Source organism: Lagenorhynchus albirostris, chromosome 16 (genome assembly GCF_949774975.1).
Source record: "Lagenorhynchus albirostris chromosome 16, mLagAlb1.1, whole genome shotgun sequence".
NCBI lineage: Eukaryota > Metazoa > Chordata > Mammalia > Artiodactyla > Delphinidae > Lagenorhynchus > Lagenorhynchus albirostris.
In genome coordinates, this window is record NC_083110.1 from 59378744 (window position 1) to 59403629 (window position 24886).

General features: G+C 50.9%; 1 protein-coding gene across 3 annotated transcripts in view; it reads right to left on the reverse strand.

Moving 5' to 3' along the window:
- Nucleotides 1-24596, reverse strand: part of SH3PXD2A (SH3 and PX domains 2A) — a 248697-nt gene extending 224101 nt beyond the window's left edge. For 2 of the 3 annotated variants that reach the window (XM_060125291.1, XM_060125290.1), the window contains exon 1: nucleotides 24249-24595. In XM_060125291.1, coding sequence (XP_059981274.1) covers nucleotides 24249-24320 — 72 coding nt within the window. In that variant the 5' untranslated portion in view covers nucleotides 24321-24595. Of the gene's footprint in view, nucleotides 1-24248 lie in introns of all 3 variants that reach the window. The other variant, XM_060125289.1, reaches the window with a different exon arrangement.
- Nucleotides 24597-24886: the final 290 nt, after the last annotated feature.

A 24886-nucleotide genomic window follows, 5' to 3' on the forward strand; every position in this document is an offset into this window, starting at 1 on the left:
ATGTGGCCTAGAATTAGGGTGATAGAGGAGTGCAAGACGGAAGTGCAAGGCTAATGAATCTATGAGACGGGTCAGATGCAGACCCAGGGCAGTGGTTCCAGCACTTGGCTCATCAGTAGGTGCTCCTGTGGAGCTTTGAAAAAGACATGAACTTCGGGTCCTGCCCTTGTGCCAGGCTACCTGAATACTGAATCAGCCTCCGGGCTTGTAGCAAGTGATCCCAAAGGAAGAAATTCTTCACCAGCTTCCCAGGCAGATCTGGGAACCACTCATCAGCAGATCACAGAATCCAGATGGAAGTCAGGGGAGGAGAAGTCAAATGTCACTCCCAGATTTTGACTCCGGGGACTGGAAAAATGGGGGTGCCATTAATTAAAATACTGGGCAGTCAGGGAGTAGGATGAGGTGGGTGGCGGAGGACAGACTTACCTTGGTGAGAAGGTGCTGGCTGGCTGGGGACAGGAGAAGGTCCTCCTGCGGACACAGATCTGCCCAGAGGTCACAGATTAAGTGGAAAAGAAGGTCCAGAACCAAAGAGTATGGAGAGAAGAAAATGGAAGCACAAGGCTTAGTAACTGGACAGAATCTAGGGAAACACCTTTGTTTAGGAAGTGGAAAGGGATTATCCCAGGAGATAAGAGGAATGATGAAAAGTAAGGAAAACCAAGACACAGAAAGACCACGAAGCCAGCAGCTGCGGTGGAATCACAGCCCTCTGGTGCTACCTTCACTCTCTGGGTCCATCTTCCTGACTACAAATCCCCTAAAGAGGCTGTAGGTTATAGAGGCTTAATCTTAAAACAGAATGGAGTCAGCCTTGCGGACAGCCTGCAGCCACCTCCCACCGGCCTTATGTTACAGGTGACTGGTCTGGACGCCCAACGAGGGCTACTGATTTGCCTTTTGTTTCTTTTACTCTAGTTCAGGGGTTCTGACTCTGCACAAAATTGCGTACAAAGTGCCCTTGACACTGAACTGGACGGGCAATTTAAGGGATGTTCAAAGGTAATTTTGACCCTCCTTGTTGGCTCGAGAGCCTGACCCGCACATCAGATGAGGCTACACCACACTGCCATCCCCTCCCAACTGGTCTTCCAGTTCCTCCGGTCTCTGGAGTCCAATCAATCCTTCACACCACGTGTGCGGTTACATCTTTAAACACACACTGGGTCGTGTCAAGCAACACCTCCAGGGGCTTCTCTGGCTTGCAGGGAAGTCTGAACTCCCAAGCGTGATGTTCCAGCCCCAGACCCCAGTTTCTCTTCACACCCCAAGTTCCCACTTCTGGTCTCCTCATGGCTCCCCATCATCTGTCGGCTGCTCTACCGCTGCCTCTCCCGGGGAGGACCTGTCTTTCTCTCATTCCCCCTCTAGTAACCTAAAATTAAGAGCACAAGCTACAGAGGCCAGGGCACCTGACTCTGATTCCCAGTGCACCAATCACTGGCTCTGCCACCCTGGCTAAGTCTCTTTCCTCTTTGGTAAGATGGGGATGAGTTAACGCACCTACCTCACAGGGTTGTGAGGATTAAATGAGATAACACTCAGAAAGCCCTCAACAGTGCGGGGCACAGAGTAAACAGTCCATTAAACATACACATGTGCTCATGGGTACACACACATGCACACGCACTCACGTGCACATCTGCTACTGTATCTCTGTAAAGCATTCATTTCATGCTCGATGCTCTGCTCTTCCTAATACATGATAAATCCCACCCAAGGCACTGAACAGATAAGCTCTACTCCCAGGTGGGGCTCACCCAGTGTGGTGGGCTCTGAGCTAATTTGCATCTAATTGTTACTTTTGCTATTTCAAGAGTCACTCGGTCAAATTCTGTGCTGGAATCAAACCTATGTTAAGATGCCCCTGTCTTTCTTGCCTTTTTAAATTCAGATTTAGACCCAACTTCTGTACCAATGAACCAAGGCACCTCATCCTGAGCCTCCTTTTTATATATCTCAATAAATATAAAATGAATTTTTATTGATATGAATTACTGCTTTACTCTAAATTTGCAAAATCATTAAATAAACATATAAAGAAGGAATGCAAACATTTAAACATTAGTTTTTAAAATTTTTATTAACTTACTTTTTAATTTGGGAACTGTATCATTTTTTACTTTGAAATTTTGTTTTAAGATTTTTTTTTTATGTGGACCATTTTTAAAGTCTTTATTGAATTTGTTACAATATTGCTTCTGTTTTATGTTTGGGATTTCTGGCAGAGAGGCATGTGGGATCTCAGCTCCCCAACCAGGGATCAAACTCGCACCTCCTTCATTGGAAGCTAAAGTCTTAACCACTGGACCACCAGGGAAGTCCTGTTTTGTTTTTTTATCAATACATTTCACTGGAATATAAACTCCCCAGGACAAGGATTTTTGTCTGTTTTTGTGTACTAATATAGTCTCAAACCTAGAACAATGCCAAGCATGTAGTAGGCATTTAACAAATCTTTGCTGAATGAATGAATGAACAAACGAAGACTACATGTTACATATAACAAATCCTTCCACACTCCATTCAAAATAAATAAATGCTAAAATTCTATCATTTTTTAAACAAGAGAAACAGAAACATTATGGATAAAGTTTAAATCCCTTATTCTCCTCCCAGGCCCATTTCTCTCTCCCCATCCAGAAGCAGCCAGTGTCATGAATTTTTTTGTGTGTATCCTTCCGGTCTGTGTTTTTATACTTTTTCCACAAATGTATGTAAATATATATATAATACACTATTATTTTGTGAATAAATTTAATTTATAGAAATAATATGAAATTTAGATAAATTGTATTTACATAAATGGCATAATAGGTAATATTCTCTTGCTTGCCTTTTTCACTCAATATTGTTTTGGGGATCATTCCAGGTTGAAACTTATATATCTTATTCACCTTAACTGCACAGAATTCCATCATATGAATATACCATATTTATTTATCCATCTTCTTCTCCTGGGCATTTGTATTATTCCAAGTGGTAGCCATAGTTCACAGAATATTCCAGTTCTCTTCCTCCTCAGGCACATGGTAGGACTGTGCTTCCATCAGCAGCATATGAGGTTCCCCACTTCCTCATAGTCTAACCGACACTTGGCATTGTTAAGACATTTCACCCTGTGCGTTCCAACGGGGAATCACATAATCTCTTGAAGAAAACTGCTAAGTAGTATACTCAAGGGTATAGAATATATGACATACTATTGTTGACCAAAAAGTCCTTTACGTTGTGTCTTTTGCTTTTAAACATTACTTTAGGGCTTCCCTGGTGGTGCAGTGGTTGAGAGTCCACCTGCCAATGCAGGGGACACAGGTTCGTGCCCCAGTCCGGGAGGATCCCACATGCCGCAGAGCGGCTGGGCCCTTGAGCCATGGCTGCTGAGCCTGCGCGTCCGGAGCCTGTGCTCCGCAATGGGAGAGGCCACAACAGTGAGAGGCTTGCGTACCGCAAAACAAACAAACAAACAAAAAAAACCCCCAAAAAAACCCACATTACTTTAGCCTGATGCTCAGCCATAGATTGGGAAGGATGGGGATGCAAGATAATACAGTGTTCCTAAATTGATTCCACAAATATCAGGTATCCACAAGGGTCTTCACTGGAAGTATCAGTTCTCATTGTATGGATTGAGACACAGACAGAATAGGAAAATGGATTAAATGTGGACTGACCTACTAAAAATAAACCCCAGACACTCTTACCTATCAGTGTCGCTTTGATAATTTATCCTACAAAAATAGTAGCCCATATATACATACATATGGATGTTTAGGGCAGCACTGTTTATAATGGCAAAAATAAAAAAGTTGAAAACAATCTAAATGTTCATTAATAGCATAGTTTTTTTTAATTATAATTTTTCTATCTACTTCTTACTTCAAAGTAAGATGATAAATTTCCGTATGGTTTAAGATTGTTTTAGATGGGATTTTGTTACTTGCCTCCTAACGGATTCCCAGTTTTGCACCGGTCCAGCTCCAGCTAGAGGAGAAACAGATGCAGTCTGACTCCACACGCAGAGAACTCCAAAACACTTGGCGACTTCCCCATCGGCTGCCCCCAAAAGAGAAGTCCCATGACCCTGTGTCTCGAGGGAAGAGAGCCTGACCAGGAACCCAGCAACTTTCACCAGAACTTGGTAAGGGGGCTGGGAAGTTAGTCAACACTAAAAACAAATAAAGACGCTTTGTTGTCTCTCTCCCCATCCCCTCCCGGAAACAGAGTCCAGGGGGAACAGATGAGTAAAGACTTTGCACAGTTTCCACCCTGCCCCCAAGCTGCTGACCAGGCCAGAGGAAGTACTGGGAATAAACTGCAGGCGCATTCAACATTTCCTACAAGATCCAGCCTCGACCAGTTTCAAAACAGTAGAGGAGGAGAGAAAAACCCACATGCTCCAAAGGGCAGAGAGAGGAAATGCCCCAGTGGAACCTGCACTCAGGACCGCAGGCCAGCCCTGCCAAAGTCACGGTGAGGGTTTGTGCCCAGGGCTCCTGGGCCAGCAGGGAATGAGTCAAGCTCACGCTATCAGCCATCAAAAGGGCTGATGGTGGATGAACTTTGAAAACGTTATATTAGTGAAAGAAAGCCAGTCACAAAAGACCACGTCGTTGATGGTTCCATTTATATAAAATGTCCAGAATAGGCAGATCCATAAGGATAGAAAGAAAATTAGTGGTTTCCAAGGGCTTGGGACCAGTGGGGGTGTGGGGAGGGAGGGTGGAAGTGATGGCTCAAGCATACTTGCTGCTTGGGGTAATAAAAATGTTCTAAAATTGACTGTGGTAGTGGTTGCACAATTCTATGAATATACTAAAATGTATACTTTAAATGGGTTGGTTGTATGGTATGAGAATTATATCTCAATAGAGCTGTTCCCAAAAAGGGAGGGCTATCTACTGCCTTAACGCGGGGAGCTACACGAGGATGCCCAGCTCCCGCTGTTTCCTATATTTTTATCCTTCATGATGCTTCGATGCCAGCCACCAGCTCTATGAGTTTGTGGTACTTTTATTATCCCTATTTTACAGATAAGGAAACTGAGGCTCGGGGAGATTAAATAATTTGCCCAAAGTCACGTGGCTTGTGAGGGACTTGGCCTCGCCTGTAACTGCTGCACTCTAACCCATCCTAATCCACGTCAGCAGAGAGCCAAACAAGTCCACAGGGTTAACACTGTATTAGGTTAACGCCTAATATTAATAGCATTGGGGCTGGGAACTTAGTAGAGGATGGCTTTTGAAAATCTGGGCTGCTCAGGCTGCCTTGCGTGAATCCACCTGCTTCCCTGGGTTCATCCTGGCTGATGTTCGGGGGATGTGGGTGGGGCAGAGGTGGCCCTTTAAGGTTCTCAGGGACAGTGGCAGGAACTGTCGCTCCTGAGGAGTTGTTTGGAGTCACTGAGCTGGCTGGGTACCAGGGGGCCCTCTCCCAGCAGCTCTGGGAACCCAAGCGTATCTGAACCCCATGAATAAGTCCCAAATGCCCCACGCAGACTACATCTGGGACTGAAGCTTCCGTGGGATTCCCTACTGTCTGATGTGAGTTCCTGTGGGTGGGAGCAGCCAGGCAAGCCCAGGGGCCCCACTGCCTCTGTCTGCCAAGAACGCACACTGACGAAATGGCCACCCTCTCTTCCTTCCAGGAATCCAGGTAGGGAAGGCCTGTTTCTCTGTGCGTCCCCTTATTAGGGGTTAGTTCACATAACAGGTAACACGGACAGGTCCGCATTGCCCCAGCCCCACACACCTGGACACGTAACCGGCTCACAGTAAAACAGGAGGGAGATGGACGTTTGCTCTTGGAGGATAAAACCAGGCGTAAGATTCCTTACCCAGCAAAAATGTGTACATACCCTCTCCTTGAGGCCCAGGGGAGGAACTCAAGGCCTCTTCTAGCTTCCCTTCTCAATCCTCCCTTGCTTCTAGAGTCTCTCCTCCATCCCCACCTCCCCCCACCCCCGCCGGGTCACAACTCTTTCCTGGGATCAGGTCCTCTGGCATGTCTACACCAGCCTAGTTCACACAGCCCTGCCTCACAGCTTCCTGCTCCTGCAAGCCTTCTTCCGGGGCCTCCTCTGAAGCTAGAAGTCATGTTTCTAGAGCAAGTGTCCTGGATGGAGAAGAGGGCCCTTTCTGCACGTGCAAAGTCACGGCAGAATCCCACCCACCAGCTCACCCCACATGGGTGGAGGGGGCAGAGGGGTGGAAGTTCAGAGGTTGGTCAGATCCCAGTTCTGCTACTCACTAGCTGTGTCACCTTGAGTGAGTGACTTAACCTCCCCAATTCCCAGTTTCCTTGCCTACAAAAATGGGAGTAATACCATCTTTCTTTTGTGAGAGTGAAATGAGGTCTGTGTAAACCTGCCTGACTCAGAAGAGGCACTGGAGGAAAGGAGAAAAGGTAGTTAGGGTAAGTATATGTGAGGGTCTATGATTCCATTTTATACTAAAATCTAAGTATTTTGGGACCCCCTAGCCTGACCGTAAGGAGTTCTCAAGGATAAAAGATGGCCCCAGGAATATGCCTGATGGACAATGACCCAACAGCTTGTACTACACACACACACACACACACACACACACACACACACACACCACACACATACCACACACACACACCACACACACACATACACACACACATACACACACACATACACATACCACACAAAATGCACACACATATAAACACACACTCTCAAATAGACATATACTAATACACCACCCAGATATAATCCCCAACACCCTGCAACACACACACGATATCCCCAAATACACCATAACACACCAAACACACACACAGACATTACACATCTCCAAATACACATGCATTCTACATGCAAACACACACACACACACACTCTCTCCTTTTTTTCTATTTTTCTATTTTCTTAAAGATGCTTTCATCCTCTATAAGGACACCCAGTCTCACCACAATTTCAAACACTATCACAAGAAGCTTTAATGTTCGTAATGCCTAACTCCCCGCCAACTAGCCAGATTACAGCAGATACAAACGACAGTGTCTTGCTCACATCATGTCACCTTGTACCTGGGCTCAGAGGCCAGCAGCCCCCGACCTCATTTCCTCAGACACTTACACTGCTCCTCCCAGCCTGACCTATGATGGATAAAGATACTAGATTTCTATTTATCCATAAGTCCCTTGTTTGTTTATTTCTTTCCTGAGGCAAGTTTATACAAGGTCAGATTCCCACATGTCCAAGGCCCAGCTTCTCTCCGTCACGTTTGCATTGACTGGGCTCCTTCTCTGATGAGGCCCCCAGAAGCTGCTGTATTGATCAAGTATTCTTCAGCCCTGTCCACAATGACTCCTGCCTCTTATTAGCTTAAAAAAACCTGCATCGAACAAGGATCCTGACTCTTCTATAACAAGAACCCCAGGAACCTCCAGAAAGACAGCACGGCCTGGGGAACTGAGTCACGGACAGAGGTTCTCAGTCCTCGCTCCACCACTTGCTAGAAGGAGGAGTTTGCTATCATAGTTTGGGTTCATTCCAAAGCAGACCCTGAGACAAGGCCTTGGGTACAGGCTATTTATTAGGGAGATGATTCCCGGAATCCCAAGTGAGGAGGTATGGAGAGCGAGACAAGGAAAGGATAAAGGCTGATAAAGGGCACTTAATGGCCAATTTACTGCTGTGGGCATTGGGGCTCAGTCCTGCTGGGGATCCTCTGAGGTTCTGGCTGGAAATCGCCTCCAAACTGTCCCAGTGGAGAGCAGGCAGCTGAGATATCAACTCCCTGGGATGACAGGATGACGGAGTGACAACTCACCTCCGCCCCCTCCCCTGGCCTTCCTCAGCTGCACCTGCTCGGGTAGAGCACGTTCCCGTGGTGCCCTTGCTGGAGGGAGCCCTCGCCCAGAGAAGTGAGGCGGGGAGAGGCGACAGCGGGGAACACTCGAGGAGGGGAGCTGCCAGCATGCCGGAAACCGCTGCAGGTGAACTCAGGTGAGCCCAGGGCATACGGGGCGGGGCATCGACGGTGTCCTCCACAATCACAGAAGTCACGTGCCTCTCTGAGCCTTTCCTCTCTGTGAAACAGGAAGGAGACCTACAGCCCTTCTCAGCAGGTCCCTCAGAGGCAGCAAGACTGTTTGTGAGGAGCTTGACAACCTGGGATACTGACGGCACCGGCAGGAGGTACCGTCACCTTCTGCATGGGCAGCCCCGCTGCAATAAACACCCAGAGGCTGCTCGTGAGGGGAGAGGTGTGGAAAGAGTGTAATTCAAGGCTCCCGGCCAGAAAGGTCAGGCTGGAGCCCACTGACCATCCCCCTGGTCCCCGTGCCAAACCACAAGGCTGTTTAAATGGCCACCATTTAAAGGAAAGGAGAGTGACTACTAGATGCTGTACCCTGTCTTGCGTTCTTACAATGACCCTACGAGGAAGGCGTGGGCACAGTCAGCTGAGGAAACTGAGCTGAGAGGGGTCAGCAACTCGCTGGCGGCACTCAGCTAGGAAATGGTGGAGTCAGCTTTGGAACACTTGTCTGAATCTTTACACCCCCTTCCTCTAGAACATGCCGCAAGCTCCATCCCAGATGCCTCTGTCACAAACCCCAGGCATCTTCTCAAGGCTTCTATATATATATCCGTCAGGCCTGGGCTGATAGGAAGCAGACTGCACCTGCCCTGCCAGCTCAGATAACAGCAGTAACCCTTAGGTAGCACTAACTCTGCCCCAGGCACCGTTATAAGTGCTTTTATCAGCATTTTCTCATTTAATCCTCCCAACGATCTTATGAGGAAGGTACTATTATTATCCCCATTTTTCAGAACGGGAAACTGAAGCACAGAGAGGCTAAGTGACTTGCCCAAGGTCACACAGAAGTAAATGGGAGAGGAGAAACTTGGATTTAGGCAATCTGGTTCCAGAGCCCCTGCTCTAAACTACTTTGCCACATTCCTCTCGAAAGTGCAGACTCATTCTCCCCACAAGTCTATCAGAAAGGGTCATCCCTGAATGTTGGGAATGGAACTGCCATTGACCTCTCTCCTGGGGCAAGAACTGGCCAAGAGCAGCATGGAGGAGACAAGACAGCCGGCCCAGCCACCTGTTTAAGGACCAGGCTCCTGGGGAGACAGTGCAAATGCTCCCTGCTGAGTGAGGGTCTCTTTACCAGGGGGTTGGTGTGCCCACAGCGGCACGTAGCACTGAAGTTCAACACAATTGGGGTCAAGTGCCTTTTTTTTCCTTTTTGAGAATGATGACTTTGGGGTCTGGATGCTCTAAAGGGGGTTCCCAGTACAAGCTTTCCACAAGGGAGGGTAATTGCAAGGAACAGCCAAAGAACACAAGGGTTTCCCAGAGTACGGAGCCAAGGCAGGCTGGCCCACGGGGACGTTGTGGAGATCACATGAAAGAACATCTTGGGGCTCACACGTCAGCAGAGAAAACCGGTCAACACCACGGGGGATCTGCCCAGCAGCTGAAGGCAGTCCATGGCCTCGGACCCGGTCTTCTTCCCATTTCTTATGTTACATCAGCAGAACCACTGCCAAGTAGAACAGAAATCCCAGCTCTCCTTTCTCATGCCTCCGTCCTGCTTTATAACCAGTTCTATGGTACCGCCCCCCAACCCCCAGCCCCTCAAGTGGAAGTTCTGAACGCAGGGTAGAAACAAAGCCAAGCAAATCAGATACAACGGTTAGGGGAGGAGTAATCCTGTTAGCGCTCGGATGTGCGCCTGTGGACGACTCTTTTAGGGGACGCTGCCTTATCTGTCAAAGGGAGCACATGTTATTCCATTCACTGAGCTCCTACTCTGTGCTTGGCACAGCTCATTTAACCCTCACCACCAGCCTGGGAGATGCTTTTATTATCCACGTTGTACAGATGAGAAAACCTAGGCGGGGAGAACTCCAGCACCTGCCCCGAGGGCACAAAACTCCTGAGTGCCAAAGCAAGGACTCAGATCAGCCAGTCTGGCTTCAAGGGCAGAAGCCAGACAGCACTGCCTTGAGAGCACTGGTCTCAATCCTCGCAGGATACCAGGATCTAGAACCCATGGCCGGATTTTACAGAGAAGGAAATAGGCTCAGAGTTAGGCTGCTTGCCCAAGGTCACCAGCTAAATGGCAGAGCCAGGAGCAGAACCGATGTCAGACTCTGGAGCCTGAGTTTGTGACCACCATGAGGACCTGCCTCCATGCAGGGCACGAAGGGACAATGCCAGTGTGCGGCCAACAGGCCAGCACTGCCTGGGAGAGGGCATGCCAGGGCACACCAGCTGACCAGCAAGGCAGGCTCTGGAGGGTCCCCAATGCCCCATGGCATTAAACCCAAAGAGCGGGGCAAACGAGAGCTACGGCTGTTGACAGACTGGCAGCCGACAGAGACGATGCAGCCAACAGCTGCTGTTTATTTTGGGGCCCAGGGAGAGAGGAAGGAATGGTTAAGGCCCAGCTCATTCTCACAGTAAACTGAACAGGGCAGAATGGGGAGGGTGCCCCCTCCCAGCTAAAGCAATATCCCTGGTCACCTGCTGAGCCTGGCTGAGCTGAATGGCCTAGGTGTCAGAAACATCTTGCCAGACGCTCTAATCTGGCCTCTCCACCCACAGATACAGTGCTCCCCACCCCAGCCACAAGTGCTGGACTTGTAAATGGCCCAGGAAGGCAACCATGCCCGGCAAACCCACCCCCTGCAGTGTCAGGCTCCAGGAGCAAATGGCTTTTCCTGTCTCAGGAACAAAGAGGGGCCGCTCCTGCCTGCCACCAGTGGCTTCGGTTCCCAACTCTGACACTTGTTAACTGAGGTCTGTGGACGGCCAGGCTAGGCTGTGGCAGCCGGGCTGGCAGGATTCCCTGGAAGGTCAGGATGTAAGAGGTTTCCCGAAGGACTTCGGAGCCCCACTGCCTGGCTCTGAACCCCAGCCCTGCCTCCTCCTAGCTTATGGCCATTGGTAAATTAACCTGTGTCTCTGTTCTCTCATCAATAAAGTAAGGACCATAAGAGTGCTCTTCTCGGGCTTCCCTGGTGGCGCAGTGGTTGAGAGTCTGCCTGCTGATGCAGGGGACACGGGTTTGTGCCCCGGTCCGGGAAGATCCCACGTGCCGCGGAGCGGCTGGGCCCGTGAGCCATGGCTGCTGAGCCTGCGCGTCCGGAGCCTGTGCTCCGCAACGGGAGAGGCCGCAACAGTGAGCGGCCCGTGTACAAAAAAAAAAAAAAAAAAAGAGCGCTCTTTTCATCAGGTTGTTGTAAAGAGTAAAGTGCTTAGAAGAATGGGTGGCACATAATTCGTGCTCCTAACATCACCATCATCATCGTCATCATCACCATCATCAGTCAGCTTGGAAGTTTCCTTCTCACTATGAACACTGGAGGAGAGTTCCCCTGGCTGCTACACATGGAATTTAAGTTCCCAGGCTAGCCCGTGATATAGGTGAACTAGAGACATCTGGCTCTTGGTGCTATAATTCCATCTACTCCATGGATGAGTAAGGTTTTGGTGGAATGGCCTGAGAATCTTACCACCATTCACAGTATTATAATGATAGGCATATATATTCTACATTTCAAATGACCAATTGCCACAATTGTAAGTTAAAAGCTGTGGTTCTTTAAAAAATAGGAGTGGGGTAGGAGGAAGGGGGTTTAATAGGATAAAGCCTTCGTCTACAGATTTATTTCACTGCTCAAGGCCCTACTGTGATCCAGACCATCAGCTAGCATGAGGGAGGGAGTTTAAAGATGAAAGGATGCGGAGGCTGCTGCCTCTGCAGGAGCTCCCCACCCTCTAGCTCCCAGCTGGAGGGCCTGCTTTCAGCATTGGTGCCTTGCACACAGTAGGTACAAAACTAATGTTCAGTTAGTGAAACTCCCTAAGACATGCGCTACCTTCGGGGTCCTCAGGTGCTAGCCAAGCCGTTGCTGATGGAGGCTGTATTTCCCCACAGAATCCCTCTTGGGGGGTCAGGGTCAAACCCCAAACAGTCTCCAGAGCGACCTCTCCAGCTGTGTTTTGACCAGTTTCTGTCTTCAGCAAGTCAAGAGGACGCCTCATTGCTGAGCAGAGCACCCGGCCTGGTGCTGGGAGGGACACAGGCACAACTTGAGCTCTTTAGCTGCCTGACCTCACTGCCCACTGCTCTCTCCCTCTTGCTGATGCCACTGGGCCACACCAGCCTCTTGCTCTTCTCTGCAAAGGCTAGAGGCACAGTCCTACCTCAGGACCTTAGCATTTGCTGTTCCCTCTCTCTCAACCATTTTTACTCCAAATGGCCACAGGCCTCACTTCCTCTCCTCCTTCAGATCTTACTTAAAAGTCACTATACAGGGGAGCTGTCCCTGGCCACACTCTATAAAATAGCACAGCAACTCCCATCACCACTGCCATTCCCTGTCTCCCTCACCTCGCTTAGTTTTCTCTACAGCATTTATCCCCCATCCAGCACACTACATATTTCACCAGTTTTGTTTATTATTTCCCTCCCCCTATCAGAATGTGAGCTCCAAAAGGGCGGGGAGTTTTATCTGTCCTGCTGTGTTCCCAATGCCACATAGTAAACATTCAAATGTTGACTGACTGATGGAATGAATGAATGAATGAATGAATACAAATAAACCTCAGATTAAGGTCCACCCCACAATGGGCTTTTCCATCAATCAGGCACAGGAGACATAGGCTTGCCCCAAACTGAGCAACCCAAGGCCATTCTTGGTAAGAGTTACAGGAGAGGTTAAAACAATAAACTTTGCAAAAATTCACAGACAGAAAACATTGTAAGATGAGAAGTCTTGGAAGCTTCTGGGAGGTGGCAGAAACTAAGCAAAACCATGAAGGATGACCAAGATAATAATAACCACAGCTGCCATCCATTGAACACCAGGCACCATGTGGAGTAACAACACCAGGCATGTCCCCAGCACCATGTGGAGTAACACCACCAGGCATGTCCCCAGCACCATGTGGAGTAACAACCAAATGGGCTAAGTGCTGTTGTTATTACTACTATTATTCTCATTTTACAGATTAGAAAGTTGAGGCCCATGGCAGGGAGGAAATTTGAACAAGTGAAACAAGGTAGTAAGGGCTTCAGAGCCTGAGCCCATGTATCAGGGGCATCGGTGCTCTGCTCCCATCCTCTTGCCCTCAACTTCCAACTGCTGCTACCTGAGGCCCTCTCGGGGGCTAGCTGCAGTTGCCAGAGCCTCGTTTAGCCCGAGCAAGCAGCAGGCTGAAAGTGCCTGGGAAATAAACTGCTCCCTGCTCCCAACCACAGTGCCGTGCTAGCCACCATCCTTGGGGACAGGACGTAGAACCCCCAGCAGCTGGAGCTTCTGAAGGACCAGGCTTTTAAAAGTGCCTCTGGACACGAGATCAAGGGGAATAAAAATTTGAATCCCAAAATAGAGGCCAGACCTTGCTAGGGAGCCATTCTAGGTAGCAAGAGGTTATCTGATCCCAAATACCAGCTCCAACCACATCACATGTTAATGGAGGGGGAAGGTCAGAGTGGGCAGATGACCAGGATTTAATTCAGACCCTTGAAGTTTTATCAGGGACCCACGTGATGTGCTTCCTAGTCTCCCAGCCTCTCTGGGAAGCTCTCGGGAGACAAAGCCACTATAAAGCTGCAGGGCCCCAGCCTTCCAAGGGAAGGTCCACTGTGCATATGCCCTTTGGGCTGACTTCCTTTCTTAAGCCCAGGGCAGTGCTGTCAGCGTTCCATACCCTAGCACAGCCACAGATCAGGGACAAGACTCCCATGGGTGCATGCAGCAGAGGGAGAAATACAGCCGCGGAGACCAGAGTCTGAGGGAGGGCAGAGAGTGTAGAGAAAAACCCAGTGCAGCTAGTTTTGATATGTGTGGATGCCTCCAGCTGAGGGCAGGGAAAAAAGAGAAGTACTCCTACCTAGCAACCTAACCTTTGTGGGGTGGGTAATCCGTCAAACCTGCAGGGAGCACAACGGAACCATCGCGGGCTTTCATCACTGCAGAGACCTGGGCGCAGACACTGGCTTTCACCGTTCATGGCCACGCGATGCGGGGCAAGATGCTGCACCCCCCTGAGCCCCTGCTTCTTTGGCTACGCAACAGGGGTGATGCTCAGGGTGGCAGTGGGGATTAAAGAAGACGGTGGATGAGAAGCCCTAGCCCCGTGCCTGCACCTAGAAGGGCTCCACTCACACATTCTCCGAACCGACTTCCCCACTATCCCTGCCCAGGAGCTGCCACAACCAGCACTCATGGGGAAAATGAGGCTGCTTTTCTCCAGCTGCCAATGAGCGATGACTAAAGTAAATAATTAACCCTGGCTTGAAACCAAAGTCCAGACATTGTCCTATTACAGGCCTCAACTCTGTGAGAGAAGGATCAGTTTGCCACGCCACCGGGGCTTAGACCAGCAGAAATCCCTGGGCGGCCATCTCTGGAAGCCCTACCCTCACTGACAAGTGACCGTGCCCCTTCCGGGTTGCCAGGCCCTGTGCTGAGAGCCCGATGAATTCTGCCCAGGAGGCAGAATTCAGGAAAGAGTTTCGCTCTCTCAGAGCCCCACTGCCAGCACCATGCCAGGCCAGCCAGGCCTCCCTCTCTGTTGCTACAAAGAGAAATTCTCCCACACAGGCAAGGCCCTTAAAATAGCCCTTTGGGTCTGGGCCATCAGGAAACGGAATAAAGCTGGGTCAGAATGGGGCCTACCATGAAAGAGTTCACAAAGCAGCCGCTTCAAACAGCAGAGACAATCCCTTCACGCTCAGAACCCTTAGGTGGGCAAAGTCAGCAAGGCAGGCTCTCTCCACAAAGAACACTATTCCCCAGGAGGACTACGCGCTGGGCCGGCAGAAGCTCCCCAACCCCCAACCTGGGGCAGCCCAGGAGAGGGACCAATGTGCAAGTCACAGTGACAGCGTGAAACAGGCACCGCCTGGGGGTAGGGGCCCGAACACACCTGGCTTTGTGCTTGACTAACAATGCAACCTCAACTTTCTGAACCTCGGTCTCCCTATGCATAGAACGGGGTTAAAAATGCATACCTTCAGGGCTGTGTCAGGACCAGAGATTACAAACAAGAGGCCCAGCACAAAATAGGGATTCAATACTTGGTGGCTGTTATGATAATGGCGCCCATGTAATAGAGGTCAAGGTCTCCTTTGTTACTGAGTGAGAATAGTCCTGGAAAAAGGAAAACAGCCAAGGCTCTCTACTGGGGACCACGCAGTGATAGGCAGAAATACAGACTGGCCCACACCCACGCCATCCCTGACCCTGAAAGTTCACTATCTTGGGCAGCACCCCACCCCCACTCCCTGAGTGATCCATTTCTGTCAGGTCTGGTTCACACTCCAGGGAGTCCAGAGACAGACTGGAGGGCCCAAAACGTCCCACTGCATAATTTACGCTGCACTGACACACACAGAGGAAGGAATCCTGCCCCAACCCTACCGCCCACCTCCTCCCAGGCCTAGGGAGGGTGGCTTCCTCACAGGCAAAGGGAAATGACAGCAAAGGGCCAGAGAAAGCAGCTGAGGGAGGGGCAGAAAGCACAGCTGTTTCCCCTTTGCTAGCTCAGCCCCCTGGATGTCACTTCCTCCCCCCAGGTAACAGCCGGGACAGATGGGACTGGAAATAGCTCTGTCTCTTCCATTCACAAAACTGACAGGCTTGGAAAGAAGCGAAGCGTAGTTCCCAGAGGTGGTTTTCTAGAAAACATCTTCACCGGGGCCTAAAGTGGTCCTGAGTCAACCCTGGCTATAGGCTTCTCAGGGAGCGTAGGATGGCAAGGAAACCTTGTCGAAAAATTCCCTGGCGTCAGGAAAAGCTTCTTTTTGTAAAGCATCCCCTTCACAAATGATTAGGAAACCAGATTGAGGGATCTAGGACCCCTTCACATAGCTGTTTTCTCTGGGCTCAGCGTTTTCCAAAGCAGCTTTCCTCTCCACCCTCCCCTCTACAAGGCAGAAAGGAAGCAGTCAGCCCATTTACTGGATGGGCAAATGGAGATCAAGTGGAGAAGGTGACATGTGGAAGGTCTCACACCTTGAGAAGCCAACCAGCCAGGCCTCAGGTGGAATCGCCTTGGGGCCCGGTCTCCCCAGGTGTGGCATGTAACGGAGGGCTGGCTGCGAGGCTTCTATGGGGACAAGGCCAGCTTTGGAGTCAGCAGGCCTGGGTCATTGCAGGCGCCTCTCCACACGCAGCTTCTTAGCTGTGTGGTGTTTGGCAACTCCCTTAAGCTCTCTGGGCCTCAGCGTCCTCGCCTGCATGACATGGATGCCAGCAGTAACTACACACTTCGGCGGGCTGCTTTGAGAGTTTCCGTGTAAAACTCAGCACGTAGAAAGCATTCAGAACTGTTAGCTGTTATTTTTATTATTACATTTTCCCTAAAGAATCAGGCTTACTGGAATATCTGGCAGTGGAGTGAGGGTTAAATAAATGAAGAGGTAGTTTGAAGCACTGTCTTTATAACTAAAACAGGTTCAGAGAGATGCTGAAGTAGAAGACAACGTTGGCCTGAAAGTTTCAGGTAACACTGAGACCTCATCCGGGGCTCCCAGCAAGCTGTTCGGTATTAGCCTCCAGACCCTCCAAGGACGGGGTCTCCTCTCTCTTGCCACTGGGGTGCGTTAGCGGCAGCGCTGCGGTTGGGGGTGGAAATGACTGCACCGTGACCTCAGGCCCTGCCAGCGGGGCCCTCCACGGATGTGGCCCAAAGCAGCTGACGCCTCACTCCTTGCTATTCCCCTCCCCCTCCTCCGCCCTCCTTCCCCAAGACCTCTGGGGTGCAATCAACTTTTATGAGGCAGCCTGATCCCTCGGAGTAAGAGCTATAAACAGAGAGGGGCTGGGCTGGGCCTGCAGCTAAGGAGTCCCCAACGCAAATGGGCTTTGTGACCACCTAGAGGGGTGGGATAGGGAGGGTGGGAGGGAGGGAGACGCAAGAGGGAAGAGATATGGGAACATATGTATATGTATAACTGATTCATTTTGTTATAAAGCAGAAACTAACACACCATTGTAAAGCAATTATACTCCAATAAAGATGTTAAAAAAAAAAAAAGCGTCCCCAACGCAGAGCTACAGAAACGGTTCCATGTAGCTCTGTTCCCACCACGGCTGCAACGACAATCCTAGAGCCAGCTCTGGGGCCCACCAGAAGGGACCCACGGTGACAATCAGCTCCCCTTCCCCTGCAATCCTTGGGAGGAACAGAAGGTGCGGAGGTGTAACAATAAACTCTGAATTCCCTCGGCTGGCCTGTGAGACCCTCAGAAGCCGGCCCACCCTTCCTCCCCATCCTTCTGCCCCACCTGGGTTTTGTCCACGTTTTCTTTGCACGTCCCGCCTCCGGCACCTTTGTTTTTCCCTTTCTTGGAATGCCCTTCTCCTCTTTTTCCCACCTAAATCCTACTCTTTCCCATCCAAATCCTAATTACTCCTCAAGGCCTAGCGTGAAGCCTGCCTTCGCCAGCCAGTCTTCCCTGAAAACTCCAGTTCACAGAGAGCTCCCCCTTCTGAAGCTTCAGGACTTAATCAGTATTAGAACAAATCCCTATGTTGCACCTAATAAGTGCCAGGCACTGTTCTAAGGTCTTGACATTTATTAACTCGTTTACCCTTCAGCACAACCCTTTGAGCTAGGTCCTATTTTCCCTTCATTTTGTTTTGTTTGTTTTTAACAGATGAGGAAACTGAGGCACGGAGAGAGAAGTAACTTGCACCAGGTCCCACGTAGTAAGTGGTAGAGACAGGATTCTGGCCCAGGGATACCAGAGCCCAGGGGCTCTCCAACAACACAGCCTTCCAGATACACGTCATCCTCTCAGGAGGTGCTGCCCGGACTCCTAGGTGATTTTCATACCCCTCTCTCACTGACCCAGCTCTAATGGGGAAGAAAGTAACAAGCTCACAGACTCAGGTGTCAGAGGCCAGGGTAAGAATCCCAGCCTTGCCACTGAGTGAGACTCACATAAACTCTCTGGGCCTCAATTTCCACACCTGTAAAGTGGGGATAAAAACACCTACCTACTTCATGGGATTGTTATGACGCTTAAGTAAAATCCCCTCTGAAGGGTCTCTTCTGCACTGCCCGGCACACAGTAGGTGCTCACAGATGGGTTCTTTCCCTTCCCCCTGCACCTCGACATCCTCGCTGGACTCTGCTCAGCACCTGCTGCTGATGTGACCTGCCTGGAGGTTACTCGGGGGCATGAGGGGGGCTTGCTTGTGGCTCACCGTCCCCCCTGCCCTCCCCCAGTCCCCCTCCCCCTCCCCCAGCCCCTCCCCTCCCCCAGTCCCCCCTCCCCCATCCCTCCCACCGTGCCCCTTTACCCCCCTGACTCCACTACAGGTAGCAGCAGCCCGGCCTGGGCATGAAGTCACTCACAGCTCTGGGAATCACCGCTTCAAATGCTCATCACTCTCCTGGACTCTTCCATTACTTTTGGCAACGGCCATGGCAGAGAGCACCTCTGGCCCTGGCTCAGAACCTCTTTCCAAAGCCAGTATTTCCACCTCATTTCCCACACACACCCCTTGTCCTTCCTTCTCCCTGGCTCACTGTCCTAACCCATGATCCCTTTCCCGGATTCTCAGAACTCAAAAGAAGTGTGACTACCGTATGTATAACTCTATTATTTGTTTTATTTTATTTAATAAAGAGGCAAAAGAGAATAGAGTTTCCTGTTAGACTTTTTCTGGCCAAGAAATAGTCTGGTCAGTGACTCAGGCTGAGGAAATCAGAAGGCAATTTCCAGGGACCGCTGTGCAAACCCCCAAGGCAGAAGTCCTAACAACACTGCTCTAATTCACTGTCTCCGCTGGCGATTAACTCACACTGGCCTCGGAATATCTCTTTGGAAAATGCAGCAGCTGGCGCTTATATTTCTGGAGCTGGAACCGGTCTCCTATGACATCAAATAGGTTTATTTTTCCCTTCCCTTCGCCTCCCCTCTGCCTGCCGCCACACATGGTGATTCCAATCCTGATTTGTCCCCCCAAACCCTCACTCGGCTCTAAAGAGGGCCATGATAAATGGCTGGCTGTGCTCCCTCTTCCAACAGCCTTGAAGGATGTGGTCGGTTGTTCCATAAGCAGGAATCCTTGTCAGACCTGTGAATCACCCCTAGATCACTTCCCTCCTTGGAGAAGAAGAAACTGTTCTTGCGTGTGAGAGACAGACAGAGACAGAGAGAAAGAGAGCAGGCAAGAGTGCTAACTCATGTGTTGCACTGACCTTGGGGCTAGGATACTATTTGACCTTGCCCTTACCTGCAACACCTCTCTACTCCTCTCCCCCAACACAAGTTCCTTCCCTTCTCCTTCCCAGCCGACCAGGAAGCCATCACTAGGGCAGCTCCAGGAAGCTCTCCAGGTCTGAACAGCTGCTCCTTGTTTATGTGCTTCTCTCCTATGTTGGGTGTTTTCCACAAGGCATGTAGCCCACTTTCCCATCAGACTATGAACAGCTGGGCCTTCCTTTTTTGCCTCAGTCTTTCCTTCTCTCACAGCTTCACCTATTTGATCCTAAATGTACTCAAGTGTTTTGGTGATAAGGAGGACCAGATGGAAGCTAGTATACGTTGAGTACCCATGATGGAGGCCAGGTACTAAGTAGAAGCTTTGCCCCAAATTATCTCAGATCAATTTCCCCAAATCCCTGTGAGGTTACAGGTGAGGAACCTGAGACCCACAGTGACTGGCTGCAGGTTGCACACCTAGGAAGAGTCAGAGGTGGGATTCAAACCCTGATCTGCCCACCACCACTCATTCCACAGTGGGACTGGCCTGAGAAGATCCTTTCCGTACTGCAGCTGCACACCCTTCCTCTCATGGGGCTGGATCCTCTAAGGGCTTAAGAAAAAAGGAAGGGCAGAGAAAAGAATGGGTCTGGGGCCAATTCCTAAAAATGTAGCTCCCAGGACCAAGACCCAAACCTGCAATGCTCTGAACACACAGAATGTATTATTTCCACAGGGTGGATCCCTCATTTATCACAAGCATCACTGGGGAGCAGATATCGTCTTGGATTTGCTCCACTCCCCCTGCCTCACAGTGACCTCCTCCATCACCCGTCACACACTCACCTCCAGGACACAAGGTGCACGTCCCACACAGTGAGCCAGTCCTCAAATACCACATGGCACTGCTCTCTCATCATGTATACCTGAGCCTGGTCTCCCCAACCAGACTCCAGTGGAGGAGAAGGGCCTCACTGTAGGTTCATAGCTTCCTCTGGAGGTAAAGTGACCTGAGTTGACCCAGATCTGCCTTGTACTAACTGGGAGACCTTGGGCAACCTCGAACCTCTCAGTTCACCCATCTGTATAAAGGAATCAAAGACATTCGATGAACTATAGGAATTACATGAAATCATGCACGCTAAGCGTTTGGCACCATCGATGGTAACTGCTAACACTGGCTATTATCTGCATTCCCTGAAGAGCCCTGTAAAGGACCAGAACACTCTGGTCTGAAATAAACAATCAGGAAAGGAAAAGACTGTGAAAGCACAATGCCTCCCAAATCCAAACAATTTCTTTTTTGTTTTAGATGCACGAGCTCCTCTCCAACACCAAATGACTTGACATACACCTACACATGCTTGTGGGTACAAAGGATTATGTGAACTGGAACTCAATCCTTATGGAAAGTTTTCAAAGGTATCTGCAGTTTGCAACCAGCACCATCAGGATCATTTGAAAGACAAGTGGTCTGAGGCCAAAGACAGTTTACCTAAAGGTCTCCCCAGGGGCAGCTCATAAAAGCTAAGAGAGGAGCCCAGCTCCATGCAGGGAGCCTGGCCTAAGCAGCAGCTGCCCATCTTCCCCAAACGCACCCCAAGCAGGGGCTTGACAGAGGGGAAGGAAGCCAAGGGCTGACAGCACCACTCAAATGATGGAGGTCACTTGCCTGCCTTTCATAAACAGACCAAAACACAAGACCCTCAGTGTCCAGGCAGCTCCCCCACATCACGGGGACAAGCATGCCTTTGGCTGGATGTCCTGAGAAGACCTTTGCAGTATGTTCCCAGCATTCTGGGGCCAGCAGGGCCCCTCCTGCTTGGGCCCCAGGCCTCTCATCAGCTAGCTCCAGCTAACGTGCACGTCCCATAAAGCGGCTCTGCTCTGCAATTTGCCAAACCGCAGACTCAGAATTCACCATCAGTGGAGGAGAGGCGGGAAGAAGGCATGCTTCTTCAGCATAAAGGGCTTCCAGAACATACGTGACTTGGGCGCAGTGCGTCCTGCCTGCTACCCACACCAGCGCGCCTTGCCCGGAACACCTGACCTTCTGGTGTGTGGTGTCCACCACGTCAAGGCCGAGAGAGGAGGCGATCCTAAACTTCAGCGGCACAGCCTCCCCAGCATGCTCCTCCTGCCCTGTTGGCGCTGCCGACACTTTCCATCATTGGCCCCCTCTCCTTATGTTATGCACTGATGCCCCAAATGTGCAGGAACCTCTTGCTATCACCAGATATTTGGGCTCGTCAACCCCAACCAGCCTTTTACGGTATTTCGATGAACCCAACCCATGACATGGGCAGAAGGCCAGTTAGACCCAGGTGCTGGGACTAGCTGTGTCACAAGTGACTTTATCCCATCTGGTTCTCAGTTTCCTCATCTGTAAAAATGAGGGGGTGGAGCCTCATGAGTCCTCAGGTCCCTGCCAGCTCCACAATTCCATAACACACAATACTCTCTCCTTTAACTGTTTTCCCACAACCTGGGTTCAGGGCTCTGTATGGCCCCATCTGCTCAGTGACATCACTCCCGGCCCCAAACATAACGTCATTGATTCTTACACGGGAAGCGGAGACGTCCCAGAAAACACTGTCCATAAAAAGGGAGGAAATGATCATTTTGAGGGAATTGGACAGGACTTCTTTTGTATTTTTCACACAGAACAAGTTATTATCAATCTTAAAACCCCAAAACTTTCTTCCTTCTTGCCAGACCATTAATAGCTGCTTTTCAAAAGTGCTTTCTTAGTCAGAATCACGCCAAGCTACCATTTAATGAGTGCTTGTTTTGTGCCAGGAACTGCGCCAAGTGCTTTGCATGTATGATCTCATTTAATTCTCCAGACAATCCTCTGAAGTAGATACTATTATTATACTCACTTTAAAAATGAGGAAACTGAGGCCCACGGAGGTTAAATAATTTGCCCAAAGCTGCATAGCTAGTCAGTATCTGAGCCAGGCTTTGAACAAGAGCCTGTAACTCAGAGCCTCAGCACTAACCACTTCTCAACACTGTCTGCATTGGGCCCCCCGTCACTTTAGCAGCGCTCCTGACCAGGAGTGCATCCTACATCTGTAATCTTGGACATCGTTGGTTAAAGCTAAGATTTGATGTTTCACCTAAAATCCAGAGCCGGCACCTGCCTGGGTCTCAGAACAGAGTGCCATCTGTTGAAAGCAGTGCCTACCTTAACTGAGGACTAGAAAAGAACCCCTAGGAGGCTTCCCTGGTGGCGCAGTGGTTGAGAATCTGCCTGCCAATGCAGGGGACACGGGTTCGAGCCCTGGTCTGGGAAGATCCCACATGCCGCGGAGCAACTAGGCCCGTGAGCCACAAGTACTGAGCCTGCGCGTCTGGAGCCTGTGCTCCGCAACAATAGAGGCCGCGATAGTGAGAGGCCCGCGCACCGCGATGAAGAGTGGCCCCCGCTTGCAGCAACTAGAGAAAGCCCTCGCACAGAAACGAAGACCCAACACAGCCAAAAAAACAAACAAACAAACAAACAAGAAAAGAATAATAAGAAAACCAAATGACATTCGAAATGTTTATTAAAAAAGTTCAGGACAAAAAAAAAAAAAAGAAAAGAAAAGAACCCCTAAAACTTAGCCTGCAACATTTGAGAAAAGAACTTAAGAAAGCTGACTTTGTAATAAGTGCTGGGATGTGCAAATGGACATCTGTCCCCAGGGGAGGGTGACCACATGGTGACCCAAGTCCTCCAAAAAGAGCTTTCTTGAAATGGCAGGGCAAGATGCTTGCTGAGCCAGTAACACAAAAGGAACAGCTCTCCCACCAGCACCCACGTCTCTGTCCCATCAGGAACCAGACTCCTTGGTTTACCTCCTCCCCAACCTGAGCCCAGGCCCACTTATTCTACTACAAAGAAACCCAAAGATCAGAGCCACCGGGGATAAAGACAGAAAGAGTAGCCTGAGGCTGACATTTGCACAAATCCCAGTCTCCTTCCAACAAGGAATTTCAGAAATCAATGTGCTGTCCAGGGCAGCAACCAACAGCCTGTTTTAATTGTTAAAATTAATGCTTTGAGCATTCTAAATGCTCCTTTAACTGACTAATTTGCAAATAAGATGCAGTCCTCTGGCTTTGGATGCCCTGCTGTCTGTCTCTTCTATCTCAAGAACAGGAGCAAAGCCGCTAGGACTGGCATTCTCAGGCGTCAAGGACACAGTTTACTGTGGGAAGGATGGGAAGACAGGAGGGGCTGAGATGAAAGGGGGACGCGTCCCACAGGCCAGGAGCTCGGCTCAATCAAGCTTAGCCCCTTCTCATTAAGTTTGGAGAAGGAAGGGGGAGGGGCAGCCGGCTGTTCCTCGGAGACCACAGCAAACATTTGCCTCCTCGTGTCTGGAGATGGAGCATCACTTAAGAGGAAATGAACCCAGTTAAGGGTCATGTCCAGAGGAGGGATAAAAGGAAAAGCCACAATTCTCCTCACACCGACGGACACAAGGACTTTAAGAAGGAAATCAAAGCTCAGGGCTGAAGGTGGAGGTGGGGCAGGGGTGCGGCGTCATCCCTCTGCCCCCAGACCCAGGCCTAGGGAGGCAGAGAACGGAGCAAAAGTGGGAGGCTCGCGTGAGGCTTCCTTCCCCAGGTCAAGCCTCTGAAAGCATCTCGGTCTGTGTGAGCGTGAATGACCCGAGTCCCCAGGGAGGGCCGGGAAGATGCTCTTTCCCAACGGAGCTTCCCAGCGAGGGTTTGACGAACGCTCCCCCCACCATCCTTCAAAGCTCAGGCGGACAGATGACTTCACCGTTGTAACAGACAAGGGCAGCCACTTGCCAATTCCAATGCCAAAAAAAGAAAACGGGCGTGGGGGGAGTGGAGGAAGGTCAGAAAAGGCTTCCCTGGAGATCACAGCCCTGCGAAGAAACTCTACCGCCAAAGGCTGCCCTGTGGGCAATTAGCCCCGGGACTCAACAGCGCGGGTAGGGCAAGGGGCCACCCAGGGCCCTCGGGGGTTCCTGGCCAGGCCCCGCGGGGGTCTTAGGGGCGATACTCACATAGTGCTTGGAGGGGTTCCTCCGTTTCTCCACGTCCACCACGGTGGCATCTTGCACGCAGTAGGCGAGCATCTTCCCCCACAGAGCGAGTGGCGCCCCCCGGCGGCGTCACCTTCTCATCCTGGTCGAGCTCCGGCTCCTCCCGCTTCCCAGGTCCCCGGCCCCCACGCCACCCCGGTCCGGCGCGCCGCTGCCCGGGCTCCCGGCGCCCTCAGGTACGGTCGCGGAGCGGGGACGGTCGAGAGCGGACGCGGACTCCGTGCGCCCGGGCGGCTCCCCGTGGGCCTGCCGCGCGCCCCTTCCCTCCAGCGCCGCCTCCGCCGCTCTCCGGCTCGCCCGCCAGCTCTCTCCGCCGCCCGGTGGGTCCGGCGGGAACTGGCGGAGCAGAGGAGGGGCGGGGGTGTGTCCCGCCGGCGAGAGGACGGGGCGGGGGCCCCGGAGCCTGCTGTCAGCGCGCTGGGGAGGGGCCGGCGGCGCCCCTTCGCCGCGCTCCGGCTCCAGGGGGCTCGGCGCTGGCGGAGGCTGTGGGCGCAGGAGGCGGAGGCAGGGCCGGGCCGGGAAGGGAAGGGAAGGGAAGGGAAAGAGGGGAAGCGTGCTGGGAGGGGCTCCGGGCCCGGGGCGACGGGGAGGGGGCTGCA